Source organism: Adiantum capillus-veneris, chromosome 3 (assembly GCF_014529385.1).
Source record: "Adiantum capillus-veneris isolate H3 chromosome 3, ASM1452938v2, whole genome shotgun sequence".
Lineage (NCBI taxonomy): Eukaryota > Viridiplantae > Streptophyta > Polypodiopsida > Polypodiales > Pteridaceae > Adiantum > Adiantum capillus-veneris.
In genome coordinates this window covers 145,520,197-145,540,705 of record NC_140933.1, presented here as the reverse complement: position 1 = coordinate 145,540,705, position 20,509 = coordinate 145,520,197, and the positions used below count along the sequence as shown (strand labels likewise).

Below are 20,509 nucleotides of genomic sequence, written 5' to 3'. Positions count from 1 at the left end.
CTCGAGACATCTCTCCAACCCATAGCTCCACGTTTTCGCCTCTCTCTCTCTCTCTCTCTCTCTCTCTCTCTCTCTCTTCATACCAAGAGTTTTGCAAGATGCATAACTACTCTCCCAGTCCGATGTCACCTACAACAAGCACACAAAAATGTAATGTCTCTCTCTCTCTCTCTCTCTCTCTCTCTCTCTCTCTCTCTCTCTCTGAGACACTCAACTCAACTGTTGTAGTTCACTCATGTTGTATGTTGAGATGATCAATAATTAATGCCTGAAGACTATGGATATGATGGTGATAACTAAGAGTTTATCGAGCAACTGAGAGAGAGAGGTTTGTCCGGAGTGATGCTCGCTCACAATGTGAGGAAAGCAAGCTTGAATGTGATCAATAGATAAGCTTTGTAGAAGTGTTTGCACACGTCGTGACTCTCAAACTCAAAACCCTAATATGTGTGTAAGAGAGAGTAGGAAAAGCTTGGGGGGTGCATCCAATGGTCCATAGCACCTTTTGTGGTGAGCCATCCATCCTTATTTTAATTGTTTATAGGACTCCTCCTTTGCCATATTGATCCTCCTATCATTAGTTAGTTAGATGGACAAACTTCTCGATGCATAGGAGAAAGATCCTATACATAGTGGAGCATCACCTTAGTGGAAGCATTAAGAAAACATATTTGAAACTTCTCCACTTTGGAGAGGAGGATCATGTTATGACTCACAAGAGAAGAGGCCATGCTTTTATAATTAGCCAAGGCAACGAGTGGGTCACATACTACTCTAGTGTTAAGGAATATAAGAGGAGAACTTTGCTATCACTTTCTATTATTTAGGATGCATTCGCATGTTGCAAGAGCAACATTTTGAGTGAGTGTAGCAATCTTGCCCCGCTGTGAGTAAAGGTCTCTGTAGGTATTTGTTGTTTTTAGACAACACATGAGAGAGAGTAGAGAGAGGGAGGCAATGTTTTCCCAACTCTATCAAAATTGATAGAGTGGAGATACGAAAGCAACATTTTCAAACGATGACAAATGTTTGTTGACAAGTCCAAAACGATTATGCCTGTACAAATGTGCTCTTAAATGGTGTCCTTCTCTTGCATAAAGACTATGGGAGGATCTAGATTCTGTAAAAGGGGGGAAAGCGGGGATGTTTAAGTATTTGAGTGTGGGACTCACCAAGCTCTTTGTGGTGCTTGACCTCGGGGTGGAGTGGTTGATCAAAACAAAGTGTATTGCATTTTCAGCAAGGAACTTCACAAGCTTTTTTTAACCCTTTAGTGTAGTGTTGGGTTAGGAGACTTTCATTGTTTACAAACAATGCATGATGGAGACTTACCTTTCATTTCACATCCTAGTTTTACTTTTTTTTTTTTTTTTGCATTCTATTGTTTTAAAATGCTAAAGGGAAGCTTCACCTTTAATAATTTTAGGAAATTTTACACACACACACATGTTTTTTTTTTGCATTCTATTGTTTTAAAATGCTAAAGTGAAGCTTCACCTTGGATAACTCTAATAAATTCTATATACATACATATTAATTAAATCCTTTTATTTTACTTTTCATTTCACAATTGCACATGGCTTTACATTTCTTGTATTTTATAGCTTGGTTCCAATCATTGTTAATGTTCGAGAAAGTCTCTTTTATTAAGCGACTGATGATCAAGTTTCTTCCTCACAAAGAAGAAATCAAGAAATACTAGCAAAAATTTTGAGATTTGTAAATTTTTTGAACGACTTTCTCACATATTTCATCGGTTTTTCTTCCGTTTGCCATGGTTTGCAACTAGCTAATCTCGATTTTCAATCAGCTCAAGACTAAGCTCAGGCAATCCTTTCCCAAACACTGATACCATTTTTATTCAACCTAACAATTTTATCATTTTCTTATTGTTTTTGAAAGCCGTCGTGACCCTTTTACTTGTTATAATATAACAATTACGAACAAATGATGCTTAGTTGATAATATAAAGTTAAACCGATGCAAAAGAAGTCCAACCTCAACACGAGGTAACACAAGCATCTAATGAAGAGGGGTGAGGGGATCAACAACATGGAGGGGATGCATGAAATTTTGAGGCGAGATAAACCTAGGTAACGATAAAAATGAGGCTAGATGAAGACGGCCCACCCCTACGCGACCCAAGACTTGTACTCGGTACCTCAAGGACCAAGTTTTCATGCACGTGGCCTAACTGCTTCACTCGCGCATATTCATTACTACATATTCTAACTAAGTGCAAGGTTGTCCCTTCGTCTAGGTTTAGTTAGTGGGATATTTACCATCATGATTGTCTTCACATCCGCATGTGGAATTCTGCTTCGTTAATTGCCTCACTCACCCCCCTTCCCCATGGCAATATATGCCACGGGGTCTTAATGACCCCAAGACGACGGGATCGACGACGCTGGATGGGTTGTACGAATCTCGAGGAGGACGAACGATTGAAACTAAAGTCAGTGCGTGGACCCGTCAGGGCCACACCTGAGATTTGAAGCCAAGACCTTGCGCTTGGCAGCCCAATGCTCTAACCACGTGTCCACGTGGGATTGCTTGTCCCCCAAACCACTTCACTTCCTCACAAAGTAAACTCGGCAAGGAGAAAAGCAAACATAGACAAAAAAAAGTAAACATGTACAAATTACACGACGTTCAGATTTTCAAAAAACACACTTCACTTCAATGTCGTTGATCTTATCGCTTGCACTTGATTTACTATCCCGTGTCATATATATCCCCCCCCCCCTCAGGATTATTTGACACCACTTGTGTCAGGTGGGATCAATGGCCGCTATCGAATTGGAGCGGCGGGATTGGTTTTGCGCCGTCCGATGGTGAATTAATCCTCAAGTGATTGCCATGTGATCACAATCGAAGTGAACTCCAAGGAAACTCAATGTGAACATCAAGTGATCGCCAAGTAATGCCCGTGTGATTCCCAATTGAGATGTGATCACCCTGTGAACCTACCTATTCCAAAGTGATCATCGTGTGACCCCAACCATTCTAAAGTGATCTCCAAGTGATCATCGTGTGACCCCAACCATTCCAAAGTGATCTTCAAGTGAACACCGTATGATCCGCACCCCGTCACTTTTGCCATATCATACTATATTCTCACCCTCTTTTCAAGTGGCGTGCAATAGCTTAATGGGAGAGTTGATGCCTCTAGTGTGGGAGGTGGTGGGTTCAAATCGTGGGGGCAAACCAATCGGAATTTTTTTATTTTTGAGAATAAACGAACGGTCCACATCTTTCAGAGATCTTGGACCGCCGATCCCACCTGACAAAGTGGTGTCAAATAGTCGCGTGGCCCCCCCCCCCCCCCCCCCCCCCCCCCCCCCCCCCCCAAAAAACAAAAAAACAAAAAAAAAACCTTTTCATTAAATGCCCTGTGTTACTCAAGTCTCGGCCTTCAGGGAAGTCCAATATAGACGAATCATGAAAGTGTCAAGGAAGGTGCATGTCTTATTGACCAACAAATGTGACCGAGAAAAGACTTTGACCAAAACTGAGTTGATAAAACCTCAACTGAGCATTGCAGGCCTACTTGCCAGCATAGCATTGCATAGCACTGCCAGCACATTTGCTTGCGGGAATGATATCTCAATGCTTGTGTTGACTCTCACAATCTCTTGCTTACAAATCCAAAATGCAACCAAACTCTTACTCTATATTTTCATGCACTGTTTCTTGCTTGGCTAACTACTAAACCTATAGGCGTATATACACACGCACACAAAGACATGCCTTTGGCAATCCCTCCATAAAGCCCGCCTGCAACACATCCTACCAATGCTCATGAAAATTAAGAAAAAATTGTATTCAATCAAAATAATTGGTTTCTCGGGATACACCCAATTTAAGCCATTTATGAGAACAAGAAATCACAGTTCTTAGTTTACTAATACTAGTTTTGCTGACGATCTTCAGCCGCCTCTCTCTCTTTCTTCACACGCAAACTTTTTCTCTCTCTGAGCGTGCTGAGTGTTGGGTTGCAAGGTACACTATTGCCGGAGTTCGTCGGATGAAGGAGCTCTCACCACTTGTCGGGGTGGGGGGGATCCCTCCCCCCATTATGAACAATATAGATGCAAAGAAGAAAAATGCTTCTGTTTATAAAACTCTTGAAAAAATAGCAAATTGAGGTATTATATGTTGCGACAATCACATCTAAAACCAAAACTACATTGAGAAGATTGACTTTGCCTTTCTAAAAGAAAAGTGCAAAGGAAATGCCACCGAAGGAAGGAACCCCAAAGAACTTGTAAGATTCAAATGGTTCACATGCAAATGTATAGTAAAACTAGTACCGCCGGTCGCTTTCGGCGGTCTCTCTCTCTTTCTTTATCGCGTGCATAGTGGCTTCTGTCAATTTTGGAGTTTAACCTTCATGTCGTAGATTTCGACAGGTGTAAAAAATTCTGCCTTCCACCATATTATGTTAGTTTAGATACTCAAATTTATGTTTTCTTCACGAAGAGGAGTTTTGCATGGAAGCTCTCTACGGTAAAGGGGCTGACTCTGAAGACCAAATATTTGAGTCAAAAAATGAGCTAGCTCTAGTACGAAATGGAGCCAGTGAGTGAACAGTTAGCATGATGAGGTGCACAATGATTTGCGGGGAGCATGGTTCAAGTCCACTTTCGTTTGTCCATGAAGTGGTCTGTGCGAAAGAAACTATTGGACCCCATTTTTTTTTCAATAGAGTTCTTTTATTCCCTTTCGGGTGCATGAACTAGGCTATCCTTGTCTATATATGACACGGGGTCGAAGTCATGGGATCTACGCCACTTTATGACGGGGTGCGGGGGGGCTTCGGGCCGTTGGATCGACGCAACAGGGGGGGGGGGGGGGTATATATTACTGCGCTCACTATCATTTCAAGCAAGCACGACAGGCGGGTTGGATAGGGAGTGCGAGTGTGGAGCGGGAGGTGGTGAGGTTGAGTCGCGACACGATGCTGGGGACCCTATCTTTTTGCCCTGCAGAGATGGCATCAACGGTGGATTAAATATCCATCGTAGATCCCTCGACTTTCGCCCATGACGTTTATAGACGAGGCTCGGCTATCACGAGTGCCAGTGCTTATGCTGCAGGTATGCCATCTCCTATCGTACCTCCTAAGACAAACAAACTGTGAAAAACTGCACCACACAAAAAATTCACCCGCAAGTGGCCCCTTTACCATAGGGGTTAGAGAGTGCTAAGCTCTTTTGGATTAGAAGGCACTGCAAAAAACTGAGAGCCTGTGGTTTCCTCCTTGCCAATTCCAAAGGGAAGGATAGAGAAGCTCAAATCTTAACATCGTTGATTTTTGGAGAGTTGAGAAGTGTGGTGGGAGTTGAGATGACAAAAGAAGGGGGTAGCACCCTCCCATGCAGAAGAGCACAAACGATGGCTCGAAGCCAAATCTAACCTTGCTGATGAGCAGTTAGAAGATATCAAAAAGGCAAGGCTTCTCTTTAGAGAGATTTCCCTTCAACTTGAAGCCTCTAATCAAGCGCATTTCTTTAGGGCTTTAAAAATCAAGAAGAGCCGAGGCCACGTCCGCTCGCTCGATGATGAGAAAGGGACAACAGTTCATAACCAGGATGAGATGGTTGGTTTGATGCTGAGCTATCTTAGTCAGATCATTGGACGGCCAGAGATCCAGTCCCAAGAAGTGGAAGAAGCCAGAAGGTCCTTACTTCAGAGTGTCAAGAAGAAGAATCCCCACACAGTAGCTAATTTATTGGAAAGGGCATTTTCCGATGACGAATGTTCACTAGCATTGCAAGCCCTTGGCAAGGAAAAGTCCCTTGGTTGGGATGGGATGACGGTGGAATTCTATAGAGAATTTTGGGACGATCTCAAGGTCCCAATCACAAGGTTGGCCAATAAAGCCATTGTCGAAGGGTCGTTGGAGATAAGTGTAAAGAGAGAGCTTATCAAACCCATCCCCAAACACATCTGTTGATCTCAACTGAAACACTGGCGCCCTATAACGATGATGTCGGTGGCCTACAAAATTATTGCTAAATTTGTAGCCCTCATACTAGCCCCCTTACTAACCAAGATCATCTCTCCCCATCGGCATGGGTTCATCAAAGGAAGGTCCATTTACGATAACATCTTGGCAGCAATGGTGGGCATCGAGTATGCAACTGTCACAAAGCAAGAGTGTGTACTGTTACAATTGGATCTGGATAATGCTTATGACAGAATAACATGGACATATATAGAAGCCGTCATGGACGCTTTGGGCTTTGGGCCACGCCTTTGTCATTTGGTAAGTGTACTGGGAGCTGGAAGCCAGTCAGAGCTCCTATTCAACGATAGAATTGTGGGCTCTTTTGAAGTCAAAAGGTCTATTAAGCAGGGATGCCCTCTGGCCCCCTTGCTGTTTGCCATAGGATCACATCCTTTAATCATGAAGCTCAAAGCTAGTGCGGAACGAGGGGAGCTACACGGCCTAGATTTGCCAGGAAACAGCCAACTCCTAGCAAAACTTTTTGCAGACGATTCTCTCCTCTTTTTGAAGGCATGCCCCCAGGTCATAAGGAAAGCTTTGGAGATTGTACAAATATTCTCAGTAGCTTCGGGGTCCCAGTGTAATATAGAGAAGTCAAGGCTGATTTCACTATCGGGAAATGACTCATTTGACCCTTCTGAGTGGTCGGGGGAGATTGTCACAAAAGGGGATATCTTCAAACATCTGGGAGGCCCCTTGGGGGTGGACGTAACTCACAAGCAAAGATTTGAGTGGGTGCTTGAAAAAATCAAAACAAAAATGAGTAGGTGGGATTATGTTCTTCTCCCATTCCTAAGTCAAATAGAAGTGATAAATGCCTTTATGCTTCCTTATATTGCCTTCACTAGCCCGCTTCTCAAGATAGCTAAGTGTCACTGGAAAGAGTTCTTAAAACCAGTGAAAAGGTTTTTATGGAAAAACAACACAAAATCCTCCAGGCCATGGCAATGGGCCCGTTGGGAATCTGTTGCTCGACCGGGGAATCAAGGAGGCCTCGGAATTCTGAACCCTGTGGCCCATGCAGAAGCTTGCTATGCCAAATTTGTTGTGTCGTTGGCTAAACATGATCAAGTTTGGGCTGTCATGATCAAAGATATGATAGAAGCAGCTCAACTTGGCTCTAAGGGTGGATGTTCATGACAAGCTGTTAGCCCCGACATGAACTACCCTAAGACTGGGGGGCAACTCAGGAGAATTGGTAAGAAAATGCAACAGAGTAGCAGGAGTCTTAAAGTGGGGGGGAAAAACCAGGTACTTCAAGAACTCCATTTTGCATTGGTTCCCCCTGGCTCTTCAAAGTTCCAGATCCGCCACAAATTCCCTATTAAATAGAGACAGCCAGGAAGCTAAATAATAAGGGTTTGAATCGACTAGGGCACTTCTGGGACAGTGACAACAAGTGTTGGAAAACCATTGATCTTCTGGTTACCCAGTTCCAACTGAATAGCTTGGAGGTCTTGTTGGTTCACAAAGTGAGGAAAGAGCTTAACAATATAGTGATGCCTATCTGTGAGTCGGAGTTTGACTGGAACGCTTGGAAATGGCCCGGAATCAGTCTCTTAGGGAAACCCCATCCTAAAGACATTTACCATGCAATGATGCAAAAGAAGAATTGGTCTAGCCCCCTTAACAAGATATGGAAAAAACAATGGTCGGAGGAAAGGTGGGAGCAAGTAATGGAGAACATCTGGAAGCCAAAGGTTCCGCAGTGTATGAAGGTATTTTTATGGAATGTAATTTGGGGTGCTCTACCGACGGGGGTGAAGATTCAGGAAAGAGGGATTGGGTCAGATCGATGCTTAGGGTGCAGTTTGGCTAGTGAAGATCTGGCCCACCTCTTCATGGATTGCCCAACTATCAAAGGCCTCGTAGGGAAAATATGCAAGTGGATCCAAAGAACATGGAAAATTGGTTTTTACAAGACTGATCTATTCCTTGGAGGGAAGAATTCAGGGGGTCCTGCCATCCTCATCAGCACTCAAATCGTCAGGTACTTCTTCTTGCATAATGTATGGCAGACAAGGAACCGCCGTGTGTTTGAAGGAGGTCTTGAGGTGGCAAGCTTCGCAAAAATTATACAAGAAAGCAAAGTGCTAATTTGGACGCTCGGGTGCAAGCAACACTTGGACGATTGGTCTAGGACTACTTGTGCCTTGTTGTCAGCAGAGGATATGCCTAAAATGGGGAAAAATCTTGGCTGTCGGTAATTAAAAGTTCTCAAAAGAACATGATAATGGACCTTATGTCTCAAGGATAAGGGGGCGAATTGGTTGGGATGGCTGCTTTGATAGCCAATGTAATTATGGTCCCTGGATGATGTCATGGCTCAACATGAGCATGACAAGATATTTAATTTTATGGGTTAGTTAATACAATTCACTCACAATTGTGAGTTTTGCCCAAAAAAAAAAAAAAAAAACCCAAAGTGTCAAAGCTTTATCAAGGCCTCTTTTTAAAAGGGTTCTTAGTTTTTTTGCCAATTTGATATAAGGGTGAAGGTTTTACTTGAGCCTATTTTCTCAATTGTAGGCAAATACATACTAGTACTAGTATGTGACCCATGCAAAGTCAGTCAGAGTCTCTCTCTCTCTCTCTCTCTCTCACACACACACACACACACACAAGTTATCGGATAGATCTTTGAGGTCTCTTGCTGGATTGTTCTAAAATCTCTCATCTCATCTCTCTCACATCCAATTGTCAAACTAAATATCTTTTTGTTTATTTGTACTTGTTGATATGTGGGTTTCCTTATGGCAAACATAGTACATAGTATACATACCGCCTTTGTCGATCCTTAGGACTAAATAAGACATAGTATTAATGAAGGGGGGGTTGGGGGGGGGGTTTGGGGGTAAGGGGATCGAGGGCAGAGAAGTGTACGCACGAAAATCGGAGAGGTTGCAGTCGTAGATGGGCGCTTAAAAACTAAACCCGACCACAGATTAAACCCGGATAGCGCATATATTTTAAATATAAAACTCCAAAAACCCGGGCCATGGGTACAACATGTGCACGTGGGTGGGATGGTTACCCCATGCATCACAATCTGGGTGACGAGGCCTTGGGTTCAAATTGAGCCACCGCCTGGGTTCTTTTTTGCGTTGACTTGCTGCGTGTCCGGGTTTAATCTGCCTCGGGCTCCCCGCATCCACTTCCGCGCCGTCGATCCCCTTAACCCCCCCTCTTTAATGTTATGTGTCACTTAGTGTCGTGGTTTGTCGATGCTCCATCTAGTGAGTTTTTTCCAGTGATATTGTCCTTGCTGTCCATATGATAATGTGGTCATCTACTCACTAACTTATAGCATCATCATTTTTCATTTTTAGTTGTTCCATATGCACTAATTTTCCTAGCTTCCTCACTTATAGCATCATCATTTTTAGTTGTTCCATATGCACTAATTTTCCTAGCTTCCTGCTTGGCCTTTATTGTGCTATAGTTCTCCCATATCCATATATTGGATATGTATTTTCAACTCAAACATAAAAAAGTATTGATTTCAATTACTTTCTTGGGCCAGTATGACAATTACATATGTAATATTGGTCCAAGAACTTGCAGCAACATTCTCCATGAGGCCAACCCGTTACGCCTACATGCAGTAGGTCAAACCCAATTTGCTTTTAGAGCCAAGTTGAGCGAAAGGGTCTAAAGGAAAGGGAAGACGTGCCCCAGTTGCTAATGCATAAAACTGGATTCCATTAAGCGAAAGGTACTACAGAAAGCGATCTTTGTTGCCGTTGACCATGAGCAGGGTAGATAGTTATTGCTGAGTGTTGTCAGCATTGAAGCCATCAATGTAGCTTATATTGAGGAGGGTAATTAAGAGAGGTCGGGATGAGAGATGGACAACTGGAAAAATCGAAGGAGAGAGCGAGGTTGTTCTAAGAGAGGTTGAGCTAGGTGAGAGAGGAGAAGGGCAAGAGGCTATCAAAGAGGGTCAAGGTTCCTTGAAGCTGCTTGCCACAGAGGTTGATTGCAAGAAATTGGCCGACCCCTACTCATGAAAGTCTAGGGGAGTTGGGTTGCACATCGTGGCCCTCCATTAGCTAGCAATTAAAACACGAGATTCCCTTCTCAAGCCCTTGGATATCTAGCACATCAGCTGGTGAAATCTACAACCTTTTATTTATTTTTCAAGCCAATCATTGGCACGTACATCAACGCACGTAATTGCAAGGTCGCTTTCGTTGTGCAAAATTTGTCCCACCGTTGCTTTCGATGCTCAGAATAGTGCTCGCAGGTTGCCATCTGACCCCCTTCGCCTTGGACGTTTGACTGCCGAGAAATGTCTTTTCCCTGTAATTAGTGCTCCCTCGTGGCTCTCGCCCTCTGTTAGTCTCCGTCGGTCGCCACATGGGGTCATGTTGTTTCACGGAAAGGACACTCAATGTCCTTTCCATACAAGACATTGCACTTATCCTTGTAGGGGTCTGCAAATAGAAGTGTTGGCCTTGAGAAAGTGTTTCAGAAAAGGGTGCTTGAGCTTAACCTTGAAAATTCAAAACAACCGGTTAAAGGAAGGGGAGGAAGGAGAAAATTTGCTTGAACGTAAGAAATACCAGTTATTTTTTTTAAAATTCTGCTTGAATCTTCTCCGAAAGGAAATTTGTATGTTTGTGAGATTGATTTTTCTCGAGCATTGCTTGAGAACGTAAATCGTCCCTAGCGCCTGCTGAGCTATGGCATGTTGCTGCTATTTACGGACTCGTATGGAATCCTTCGTGACCACCTAGTGTAGGTATGTCTAGCCAAGCCGCTTGTGTTAGAGAAGAGATCAGGCCTTCAAAGTTCAATGTGATTTGTTCAAAATTCTCTAGAAGTTGAAGACTAAGCCTTAAGGTGAGAGTCGAAAGGTGAGTGCATGGGGGGTTGTCAACTGGTCCCAGTGTTCGGGAAAAATGTGTCTCAACTTAATATCATGCCGTTTTCAATTTCAAAAATGTCGGTTGAGGGCAAGGGGAAAATGAGAAATTCCGCCCCAAAAGAGAGAAAAATAGTGTAAAAACCCAAAAAAAAAACCTAATTTTCTACAATTTCCTCTTGGCAAATTCAAAGAAAGGAATTTTGTATGTTTAGAAAAATGATTTTTCCCGAACATTGACTGGTCTGCACTCGCCGTCTCTCTCTCTCTCTCTCTCTCTCTCTCTCTCTCTCTCTCTCTCTCTCACACACACACACACACACACACACACACACACACACACACACACACACGCACGCACGCGCACGCGCACGCACACACACACGCACACGCGCGCGCGCACGCACACACACACACGCAAGGGCAATGTCAAGTCTGGGTCCTGCTGCTTGGGATCTCATTGCACACACGAATCCCATCAGGTCTGCGCACACGTTCGAAAGGAGGAGCAGGTGCACAACGCACGGCAAATGTCACTGCTCGAGATTTTTTTAAGCTGCATAAACAAATAGAATAGATGTAGGCACAATTTTGGAAGCGATTGTTTAAGTGGAATCAACGAAGATGCTACAATTAGCAAGTAAATGAAAAGAAGCAAAGGGGGGAGATCGGGCAAGTCGACACGTGGAGCTAAGCGCAGCATGCAAATGGCAGAAGCAAGGCATGTAGGTAGCGGATGCAAGCATTAGGAATTGAGAAGGCACACAGTCCTAATGGCAGAGGATGGTGCATACGAATCAGATGGAGGGAACCGTGGTGCGCAAGGGAGCACGACAAGGACAACAACATTTTTTCTAATGTTTATGGCTCACGTGAGATTAGCAACGCTACCGGGGTAGGCTACTTAGCTGCGATGGATCGTTTCCAGCCTTGAGGTCGTGAGGTCAAAATCAAATCATGATCGCTTTAGACTTGCAACTAATCTGAGGGTGGAATGGAATCTCACGAGATTCCACTTAATAGAACCAAGACAGAGCCAGTATAGACTGTAACATAGATTTTTGTAAGACGGCTACTATTGTTAGCAACGAAAAAGTTCACGTGCTTGAAAACAAGGAGGTTTGACAAAGGATTTTGTGTAAATGCCAGTGTTGGCCACCCATGCATCCAAATGCAACTGACTAAAAAGATACTTCTATTGGCCAAGAATTTACACTATATCCTATATCAAACCAATAAACCATTTGTACTATAATAAAAGGGGGAGGGATTTCGGGGGGCCCTGACACGTGGCATAAGCAACATAAACCGGCTGTGTACCCTACGCCTCTCGACTTGCCCACACACACACACACACACACACACACACACACACACACACACATATATATATATATATATATATATATATATATATATAGAGAGAGAGAGAGAGAGAGAGAGAGAGAGAGAGAGAGTAATGGAATTGGCCTATTTAACTTGAGAGTAGCGGAAATTAATGAGAGTACTTTTGAGAAATGACTTTGTGAGCATAGCGGGTGAACATAATTGAAGCTATCAACATAATCATAGCAGTTAGTTAACTTGGCATGATCAATACTTTTGCAAGAGAGAGAATTTAGAGAGCATGACAACAGTTCATGACCGGATTTATGTGGAGCCGGTCCCCCCCTCCAATAGGCATTTGTATTATGATTTCTCCCATTAAGAGAGACTTGTTACAATAAAATCTTTGTGTTCCTTGAGACCTACGTGATGCAATGAAGATGGAAAGCTTCATGCATCACAAGCATAACATAAACTTGAAGAAACCTTTAACTATCCCAAGCCTCAGTCCCAAGACCTCAAACACCTTTGAAGGTGGAGAGAGCTAGCAGGGAATGATGGTAGGGAAGAGGAAGAAGAAACATTTCATAGGAGAAAGAATTAGTTCCTCATTTATCATAACTCTTCTTGCTAGCATACATAATAGCATAGTAATGAAGATGGAGAACGATAGTGTACAAAAAGTCTTTGCAAGCTCCTAAAGAGGAGGGGACGAGCCCTTTTAGTAGGGGATGAGAGAGAAACACACACACACACACACACACACACATGCAAGCCCCTTTACACAAAGGGCATAGTGGACACATGTCAGCTCACTAGCCCAATTGCCCACAAGGTGCATTCAAATCCTATTGGATGGCCATAGAGGTGGACCAATGAGAATTATGCTAAAGTAAGTTTAGTTTGATTCATTTAAAAACACTTAATAAAAGAACCAATAAGAATAAAGCTCTCTAGAAGACTATTGGCCAGTCTCCCAAGGGGTCCAATGAGCATTCAGCAGCCCAATGGCTTGCCTGATTCCTATTGGCCAGAAGACTAAGGGGTCCAATGAGAGTTTAATTGCATTAACTAGTTACCTAAATCTCTCACAAAAGGGGAAAGGGGGACACATGTCGTAATTATCATTGGCTAGGCTTTGCAGGGTCCAATGGGGTGTCAGCATGAGTAAAAAGCATGATGGGTCGACCAAGAGAGAGGGGGGGTTTATTTTGTCAAGGCATTATCACACACACACACTCACACAATCTCATGTGTGAAGCAAAGAAGACTCTCTCTCTCCTTCTCAAGATTTACTAGGAAAGCTCATCACCTACTCCAAGCTTGTGAGAAGGGAGGCCTACACCAACAACTCTTGGCTTTGTGATGCAAATCCAACCAAGAGCCAAGCTCCAATGCATGCTCATCTCATCTACCATGCTAATTGCTACACTATTATGAGTGATTAGGTGATGAAATATACTTCTTTCTCATAAGACTACTCCTTCTTTCTCAAAATCTACTCTCATACCCCGCTAGCTCTCACCAACTTCGAAGATGTGTGAGGTCTTGGGTCTGAGACCGTGAGGGAATTGATGTTGTGTTTTATAAGTGTGTGCATGGTGCTTGAAGCTTCCATCTTCATTGCACCATCAAGATATTGAAGGAACACAAAATATTGTATTGTAAAATGCTTCCTTTGATGGGGCAAACCTATAATACAAAGCCTTTTGGAGGGGGGACCGGCTCCATGTAAATCTTGTCCTCAACTGTTGTCAATAGCTTAAGTTCTCTCTCTTTTGAAGTATTGTTCATGCCTATCGAACTAGGTGTTATGCTTTTTGTTGCTCTCTCCATCCAAGCACTCTTACTATGCTCATCCAAGCACTCTTGCTATGCTCATTAGGAATCTATTCTAATGAAATGCTCACTATGTCTATGCTATTTTCTGCTACTCACAAGTTACTAGGCCATTAAATGCTACATTATTACTTAATGTTCAATGGAAAGATTGGAAGATTATAGGTCTTCCATGATGCACCAATCTTTTTGAAGAGGCATATCCCTTAAATCCACCCACAATTTGTCTCTTCCCTTGGCATCGCAAGGCCCATATACGTTGGTCCACCTACTTCACCCTCGTGCACAGGCCTCTCCCTAAGGTTGTGGTTCCAACTCCGTGTCTGCAATAGTGAGAACCCCACTTAAACCAAGAGGTCCTTCTCTGTAGAACACCGGGTTTTTTCCCCAAAGTTTGTTTCCTACAACTGATTGTGTCCAAGTGGTGTTCTTGGATCACCCAACAGTTCGTATTTGCTTTTCTTATCTCTTCCCATAAAAGAGTGCTCATTTTGGCCGACTTGATGCCTTTCACACTCTTAGACTGAATACATATTGAGAGTGTCCATCAATGAAAAAATGGAACAACGACCCCAGAATTTTATTGAGTCCTCTAAGTACACTTTCAAATACAATGTTTTCCCTTCTTATAGAAGCTCACTTTTGTCAACCTTTCTATAAGAAGACTCTTCAAGAGGTCTCTAAGCGCAGCATGGTTCAACCCTCGAAACATGCGTGTGCAGATGAGTGGACGGAATCGCGTAAAACTAATTGAAGCGAAGCTTCAAAAACAAGGTGAAAGTTCACTATGGCCTACATAAGGCTATGAGGAGAATCTAATAATAAAAGGTTTCTTTGTGAGAGAAAACAACAAAAGTGACGTTAATTTTAAATCATTTGTTATCACAATAAAATATTAAGTTTCTTGAAAAAAATATAATAATAAAGTATTTAGATTATAATATATTTCAAAAACATAAAAAATAATGTTTCAAAAACCACTTGAAAGCATTGTAACAAATTGAAAAAAAAAAGTGAAAGAGGACTAGCAAGATTGTGTGTGACTCAATATTACATAAACGTCAACACCTCTCACAAAAATCTAAAAAAAATAAAATTCTAAAAAGCTTTTTATTATGTGGCACTAATCCGCAAGCTTTATTTAATGATCCACAATTGCATCAAAAATCTAACCTTTTACTAAAGACTCCTTATATAGTAAAAGCAAAAAAAAAAAACTCTTAAAGAGCAAGTTTGATTTTTTTTTCAATTTACCTTGAAAGTCTCTACAACCTCCAAAACTTAACAATAACATAATTCTCTCTCCAATTTCATTATCAACCACTTTCAATTCTTGTCAAGCAAGTATCTATCACTGGTGTTAAGAAACGAAACTTATTAATACTAGTCGCTCTACACTTGATTTATTCATTACTTGCCAAGATTCCACGAAATCCCACCATTCTACCCTTCCAAATGTGCCTTGGCCATCCTTGCCACCATTCAAAAATGTTGGTTGAGATTCGAACTTTACACCTCCCGTTCAAAGGCAACGCTCACAACCACTCCAGCTATCGCATCAAGCTGACCAGACGATGTCCTTAGCATTAAAAAAAAACAACTCTCAAACAGCTCATCTCCAAGTTGCACCCCTGCTACGTTCAACAGCCGCAACCCCTACAGCTCATCCCGCGCTGTCGCATACAAGCTACTGGCCGCTTCTCGCCTCCACCTTTTTTTTTTCCCCAAAATTCGTAACGAGCATCAACCAGGATTCGCGTCTTCTTTTCTTTTTCAAAGATCGTATCACCTACTAGTATGGTCAGGAGCCTTTGGCCCCTTTTGTCTCTCTCTCTCTCTCTCTCTCTCTCTCTATGTGTGTGTGTGTGTGTGTTGCCAAACGTTGCAAGCTACACTGTCGGAATCAAGAGCTACTGCCACATGTCAAGAGAGGACTGAAATCCTTCCCCCTATTATAATAGTATAGATATAGATATCCCCCCCCCCCCCCCCCTCTCTCCAGTGTTCGGAAAAAATCATTTTCACAAACATACAAAAATACCTCCAAGACAAACTTGAACCGAAAATTTTACAATACTAACCAGTCTTTTTGCAAAATTACACTATTTTCCATGTATTTTAAGCGAAATTTTCTCCTTCTTTCCCTCCCCTCAATCGGCTACTTTGATTTTGCAACCGGCTCAAAGCTAAGCTAAGGCACACTTTTCCCGAACACTGCCTCTCTCTCTCTTTCACTCACACACACACACACACACACACACACACACACACACACGAGCATTGTGCACATTGGGAGGTACTAAAGTGGGGATAATATGGAGTGATAGTGTTGTCATTGTTGAGATGAGATGGACAGCAAGTGAACGGCAAATGATACTCTTATATTCTTATATGTGACGGCAGCGTATCATGCAACAACAATAAGCAGAAGAAGAGAAGAGAGCCCAACTTTAATTATCAGCAATCCTCCCTTGTCGCCAAGGTCCACTCTGATTCTCATTTGCGCGCGCACCTCTCTCTCTCTCTCTCTCTCTCTCTCTCTCTCTCCCCCCGCCGGCCGGAGTTGCGTATAGTAAGTGAAGCCCGGTCCCTCTGCCAGCTCTTTATCGCTCTTTTATAGCAAATCCTTGCAAATAGGCACCACCTTCAAAGTTCTCACACACACCCACACACCCACAGCGCGATCATAATATCAGCCCACCTTATTTAGCTGTGATTCCATTGCGATTCTAGAGCACTCTCTCTCTCTCTCTCTCTCTCTCTCTCTCTCTCTGCCTGCTGTGTTTCCGCCATCGCCGAACAACATGAGCTACTGGAAGACCAAGGTGGTGCCCAAGTTCAAGAAGTTTTTCGACAAAGGCAAGAAGAAGGCTGCCTCTGATGCATGCAAATCCTTCGATTCTTCTAAGGTGAGGGGACTCTCACTATGATTACTGCAAGGCACCAATCTATGTATGAGGCTGAGTTCTAACGGGAGAGCGATCTAAAGGGGGATACAAACAAAGTTAATTAGGTGGTGTTTGGAAGTTTGTTTGAGCCACCAAACTCTGCACATATTCTGTTGTATCGGTTTGAGTCGAGAGCTGGGTTTGCTTTGCTTTGCCTTGCCGAGTCCAATCCCAAGCTGTCCTTCGTTCGTCGCTGATTTGCCCCTGGGCGCTAGAATTTCTGTGTTCAAAATATGTCATGATACTTGGGTTTGTATATGGACATAGATATTTGGGTTCTATTTACCCTTAAGTTTTCTGTATCTTCTACACAGGTTTTTCTTTTGGGGCCCTCTAATAATTGTTATGCTTTTGGGGTCCTCCATTTACTTTGATTTGATTCTTTGTTTATAAATTTTCACTCATGTCTGCCATATATCTATGTAGGATAGCATCATGCCCCCTCCTCTATTGGCATCAGAGTCTATTTCAATTTCAATAGCATATATAGTTGCGGAGTCATGTTCATTCCTGCCCATTTCCGTTTCTTCCTTTTTCCGTACTTCTTTACATATTTGTGTCCTCAATGTCCAAGCAGATCAATCCATGAAGCAATATATCTGTTGGGGTTATTTTAGTTTCTGCCTTTTGTGCATTTCTTACAAGTTTTTTCCTTGAGACATGAGATTTCTGGAGTTCGATTCTGCCATAAAGGCTGGATCTCCCTCAGTGTTTGAAATCTTCTCTTTGCGTGGCTTCCTTGCCCTAGAGAAGATGTGCAGATGGTTGCTACATGGACTTGTCTTGAAACTAAGTTGTAACTTGCAAAAATAGTTAGTTTTTGCGCAATCTGAAACTCGATCTGAGGAATATCTTTTGCTTTTCCCTTTTTTTGAGTTTGTATTGAATTTCCAATTTATTCATCGGAGTTTTCTCTTCTACAGGAATCCTTAGACAAGGAGATAGAGGAGAAGAGATCAGATCTGCATCCTAAAGTCATTGAGGTATACAGATCATCAACAATCATCACAAAGGTTCGATATTTACAACCTACTTTTCGATAGATGAAGCCTATTGCTGATTAATAGCATCGTAATTCTAGCGGCCAATGAGTCACGCCTTCAAAGATTACTTGAGAATATTCTCTAGTAGTCATGCCTTGAAAGAATATTCTTAGAGATACATATGATTTTTTCTCAGATGCAAGAAGTATTTCTCTTTTGGGGGTGTTGATTTTTGTTGCTGTGTATCAGAAACTCCTGAAAGAGCCCAATGAGCCAGCAGTGAAGGAAAATCCCGATGCAATTCAGAGCGTATTAGCGGACTTGGCCAAGGCAGGCAAGTCTCAGATTTTGATAGAATAAAAGTCATTTTTTTGCTCGCACTTTATTCTGCCTCGGGGTGAAATATGTCTGCATTTTGTATAAAGGTAGTTATTCAGCACTGGCGGAAAACTTTAATTTACCATTTTCCCCCCTTCTTTTGCTGTTCAACAGATGAGTCAAAAAGTAATGTGATTCTTTTCAGGCCATATTTACCCTCAACATAACATACAAATCAGTTTTGAGACTATCTTTTATGTTTGTGTGTACAAACATTGTAAAGACAGTTTTGCACACACACATACACATACATGCATTTGTTTTATTTTATTTTTTGAAAGAGTGGAAAATCTGTGAGACTAGCTTTCTTATATTGATCACTGATCTACGGCGTCAAATTGAAAAATAAGGAACCTTAGGAAGTGTAGATTGTAGCTTGAGACAAAACAAGGAAGTGGAAACTAGAGTGATCATTGATGATATGCTGAGTATTCCAGAAGATTAAGAACCAAACCCTTCATCGGTTATCCCCTTGCCCTTTTGAGCAACAGGTCGAGTCCAAGACTCGTCAGATCGATTTATGAGGTGTTGTAGGATTGTTCCTGTGACGATAAAATTTCTCTTCTTGTAATTTCGGTGCAAGTGTCTTATAAACTAACGATTCATCACATTATGAGGGCTTGTATGTGATAGGTTGTGAAATATCGGAATCTGGAACATGTATCTTGTGCAACTCTTCTTGTGATTTGAGCACCAGACAGCAAGGATGTCGAGGTGAATTTCTGAGACTGCTTATGAAATGCAGGATTTCCGCAAGCCCAATTTTTGTGCGATGCTGGAGGGAAGTGCGGGCCTGCTCTTCTACCAGGGCCCATCGTGTATTTATTCCAGAAGACATCAACCTTTTTGGTGGAGGAGCCTTTGCCAGAGCCAGCACACGAAACACGCGAAATTATGATCGAAGGAGGAGAGCCTTCCAAAGCAGAAGAGACCAAGGAACCAGATGTTGTACCTGAGAGTACCACTGCCGAGCCGACTCTGCCGCCTCCCATGGTTGAAGAGAAACAGGAAGAGAAGAAGGAAGTGATCCCTATTGAAGCTAAGAAGGAAGAAGTTGCTGCTGTCGAGGTGAAGAAAGAGGAAGCGGCTCCTGTTGAGTCGAAGAAGGAAGTAGTTGCACCGGTCGAAATCAAGGCAGAAGTAGTCCCACTTGAAGCCACGAAGGACGTGCCACCAGTGGTAGAGAAAAAGGAAGAAGTAGCCCCTGTCAAAGAAGAGAAGAAAGAAGCTGCTCCTATCAAAGAAGAGAAGAAGGAAGAAGCGGTGGTGGCGCCCACTTCCAGTGAAGCTAAGAAGGAAGATGCCCCAAAAGTAGAGGAGAAAAAAGAGAAGCCCGTCGAGACCCCCCCCAGCGTCGGAGAAAAGTAGTAAGAACCCTTTTGGAGTTTTTTAACACAGAAAAAACGGATTAAATGCATGCATTTCTGCAGCCGCATTTGTTGCTGTGCAATTCATTCTCTACTCATCATCGCATCACTTGTGCATAGATGTATTCTAATTCTTCATTCTTTTTAATATAGAGAAAAAGCATCTTGTATTTGACAATATTTGTGTGTCAATAAACTCAAAAGTATCTGTAAATTCATTGACTTGATGATCATTAGTGTGAATAATACAGGATGATTTTTGAGTTTGTCAGTCTGTAGAAATCTCTGTGGGTGAATTTATTTTTACTAAGGAAGCCTTATTGCATTCCATGATGTATTATTACCTTTCAGTACTTGGTTCTCTTCTAAAGAAACCATATGGTTTTTAAGTCATCCGAATTAAAAACGATAGCTTGCAACTGCAAATGCCGCATGCAGTGTCATATGGACATGTATATGGGTCTAGATGTTTTAGCATTAGCATTAGCTTTCAACTACAAATGCTGCATGCAGTGTGATATGGACATGTATATGGGTCTAGATGTTTCAATGATGCTAGCATTAGCAATACATCCAACTGTAAATTAATGGAAGGAACAATTTACATGCTAGGTGGCATAGAGAGAAATTATGCATACAATTATTTTCAGGTCTTTTGTCGTCTCCCGTGCCATTGATTGGCAGTGCTGCATCACTGATTTGTCACGTATCCCTCTCAAAGAGGGGTAATCGTCCTCGATTACTCATGCAGTAGTGCAATTTTAACTAAAACCACTAGCTTGTCACAG

At 42.4% G+C, this 20,509-nt stretch overlaps 1 protein-coding gene across 1 annotated transcript; it reads left to right on the top strand.

Annotated features, from left to right (window-relative positions):
- The first annotated feature begins 16,558 nt into the window (after positions 1-16,558).
- Positions 16,559-19,987, top strand: LOC147461864 (uncharacterized). The gene is made up of 4 exons (XM_086509334.1): positions 16,559-16,954; positions 17,917-18,006; positions 18,226-18,310; positions 19,100-19,987. The coding sequence occupies exons 1-4, from the start codon at positions 16,850-16,852 to the stop codon at positions 19,720-19,722; spliced, it is 903 nt and encodes a 300-aa protein (XP_086365460.1). The 5' UTR covers positions 16,559-16,849; the 3' UTR covers positions 19,723-19,987.
- Positions 19,988-20,509: the final 522 nt, after the last annotated feature.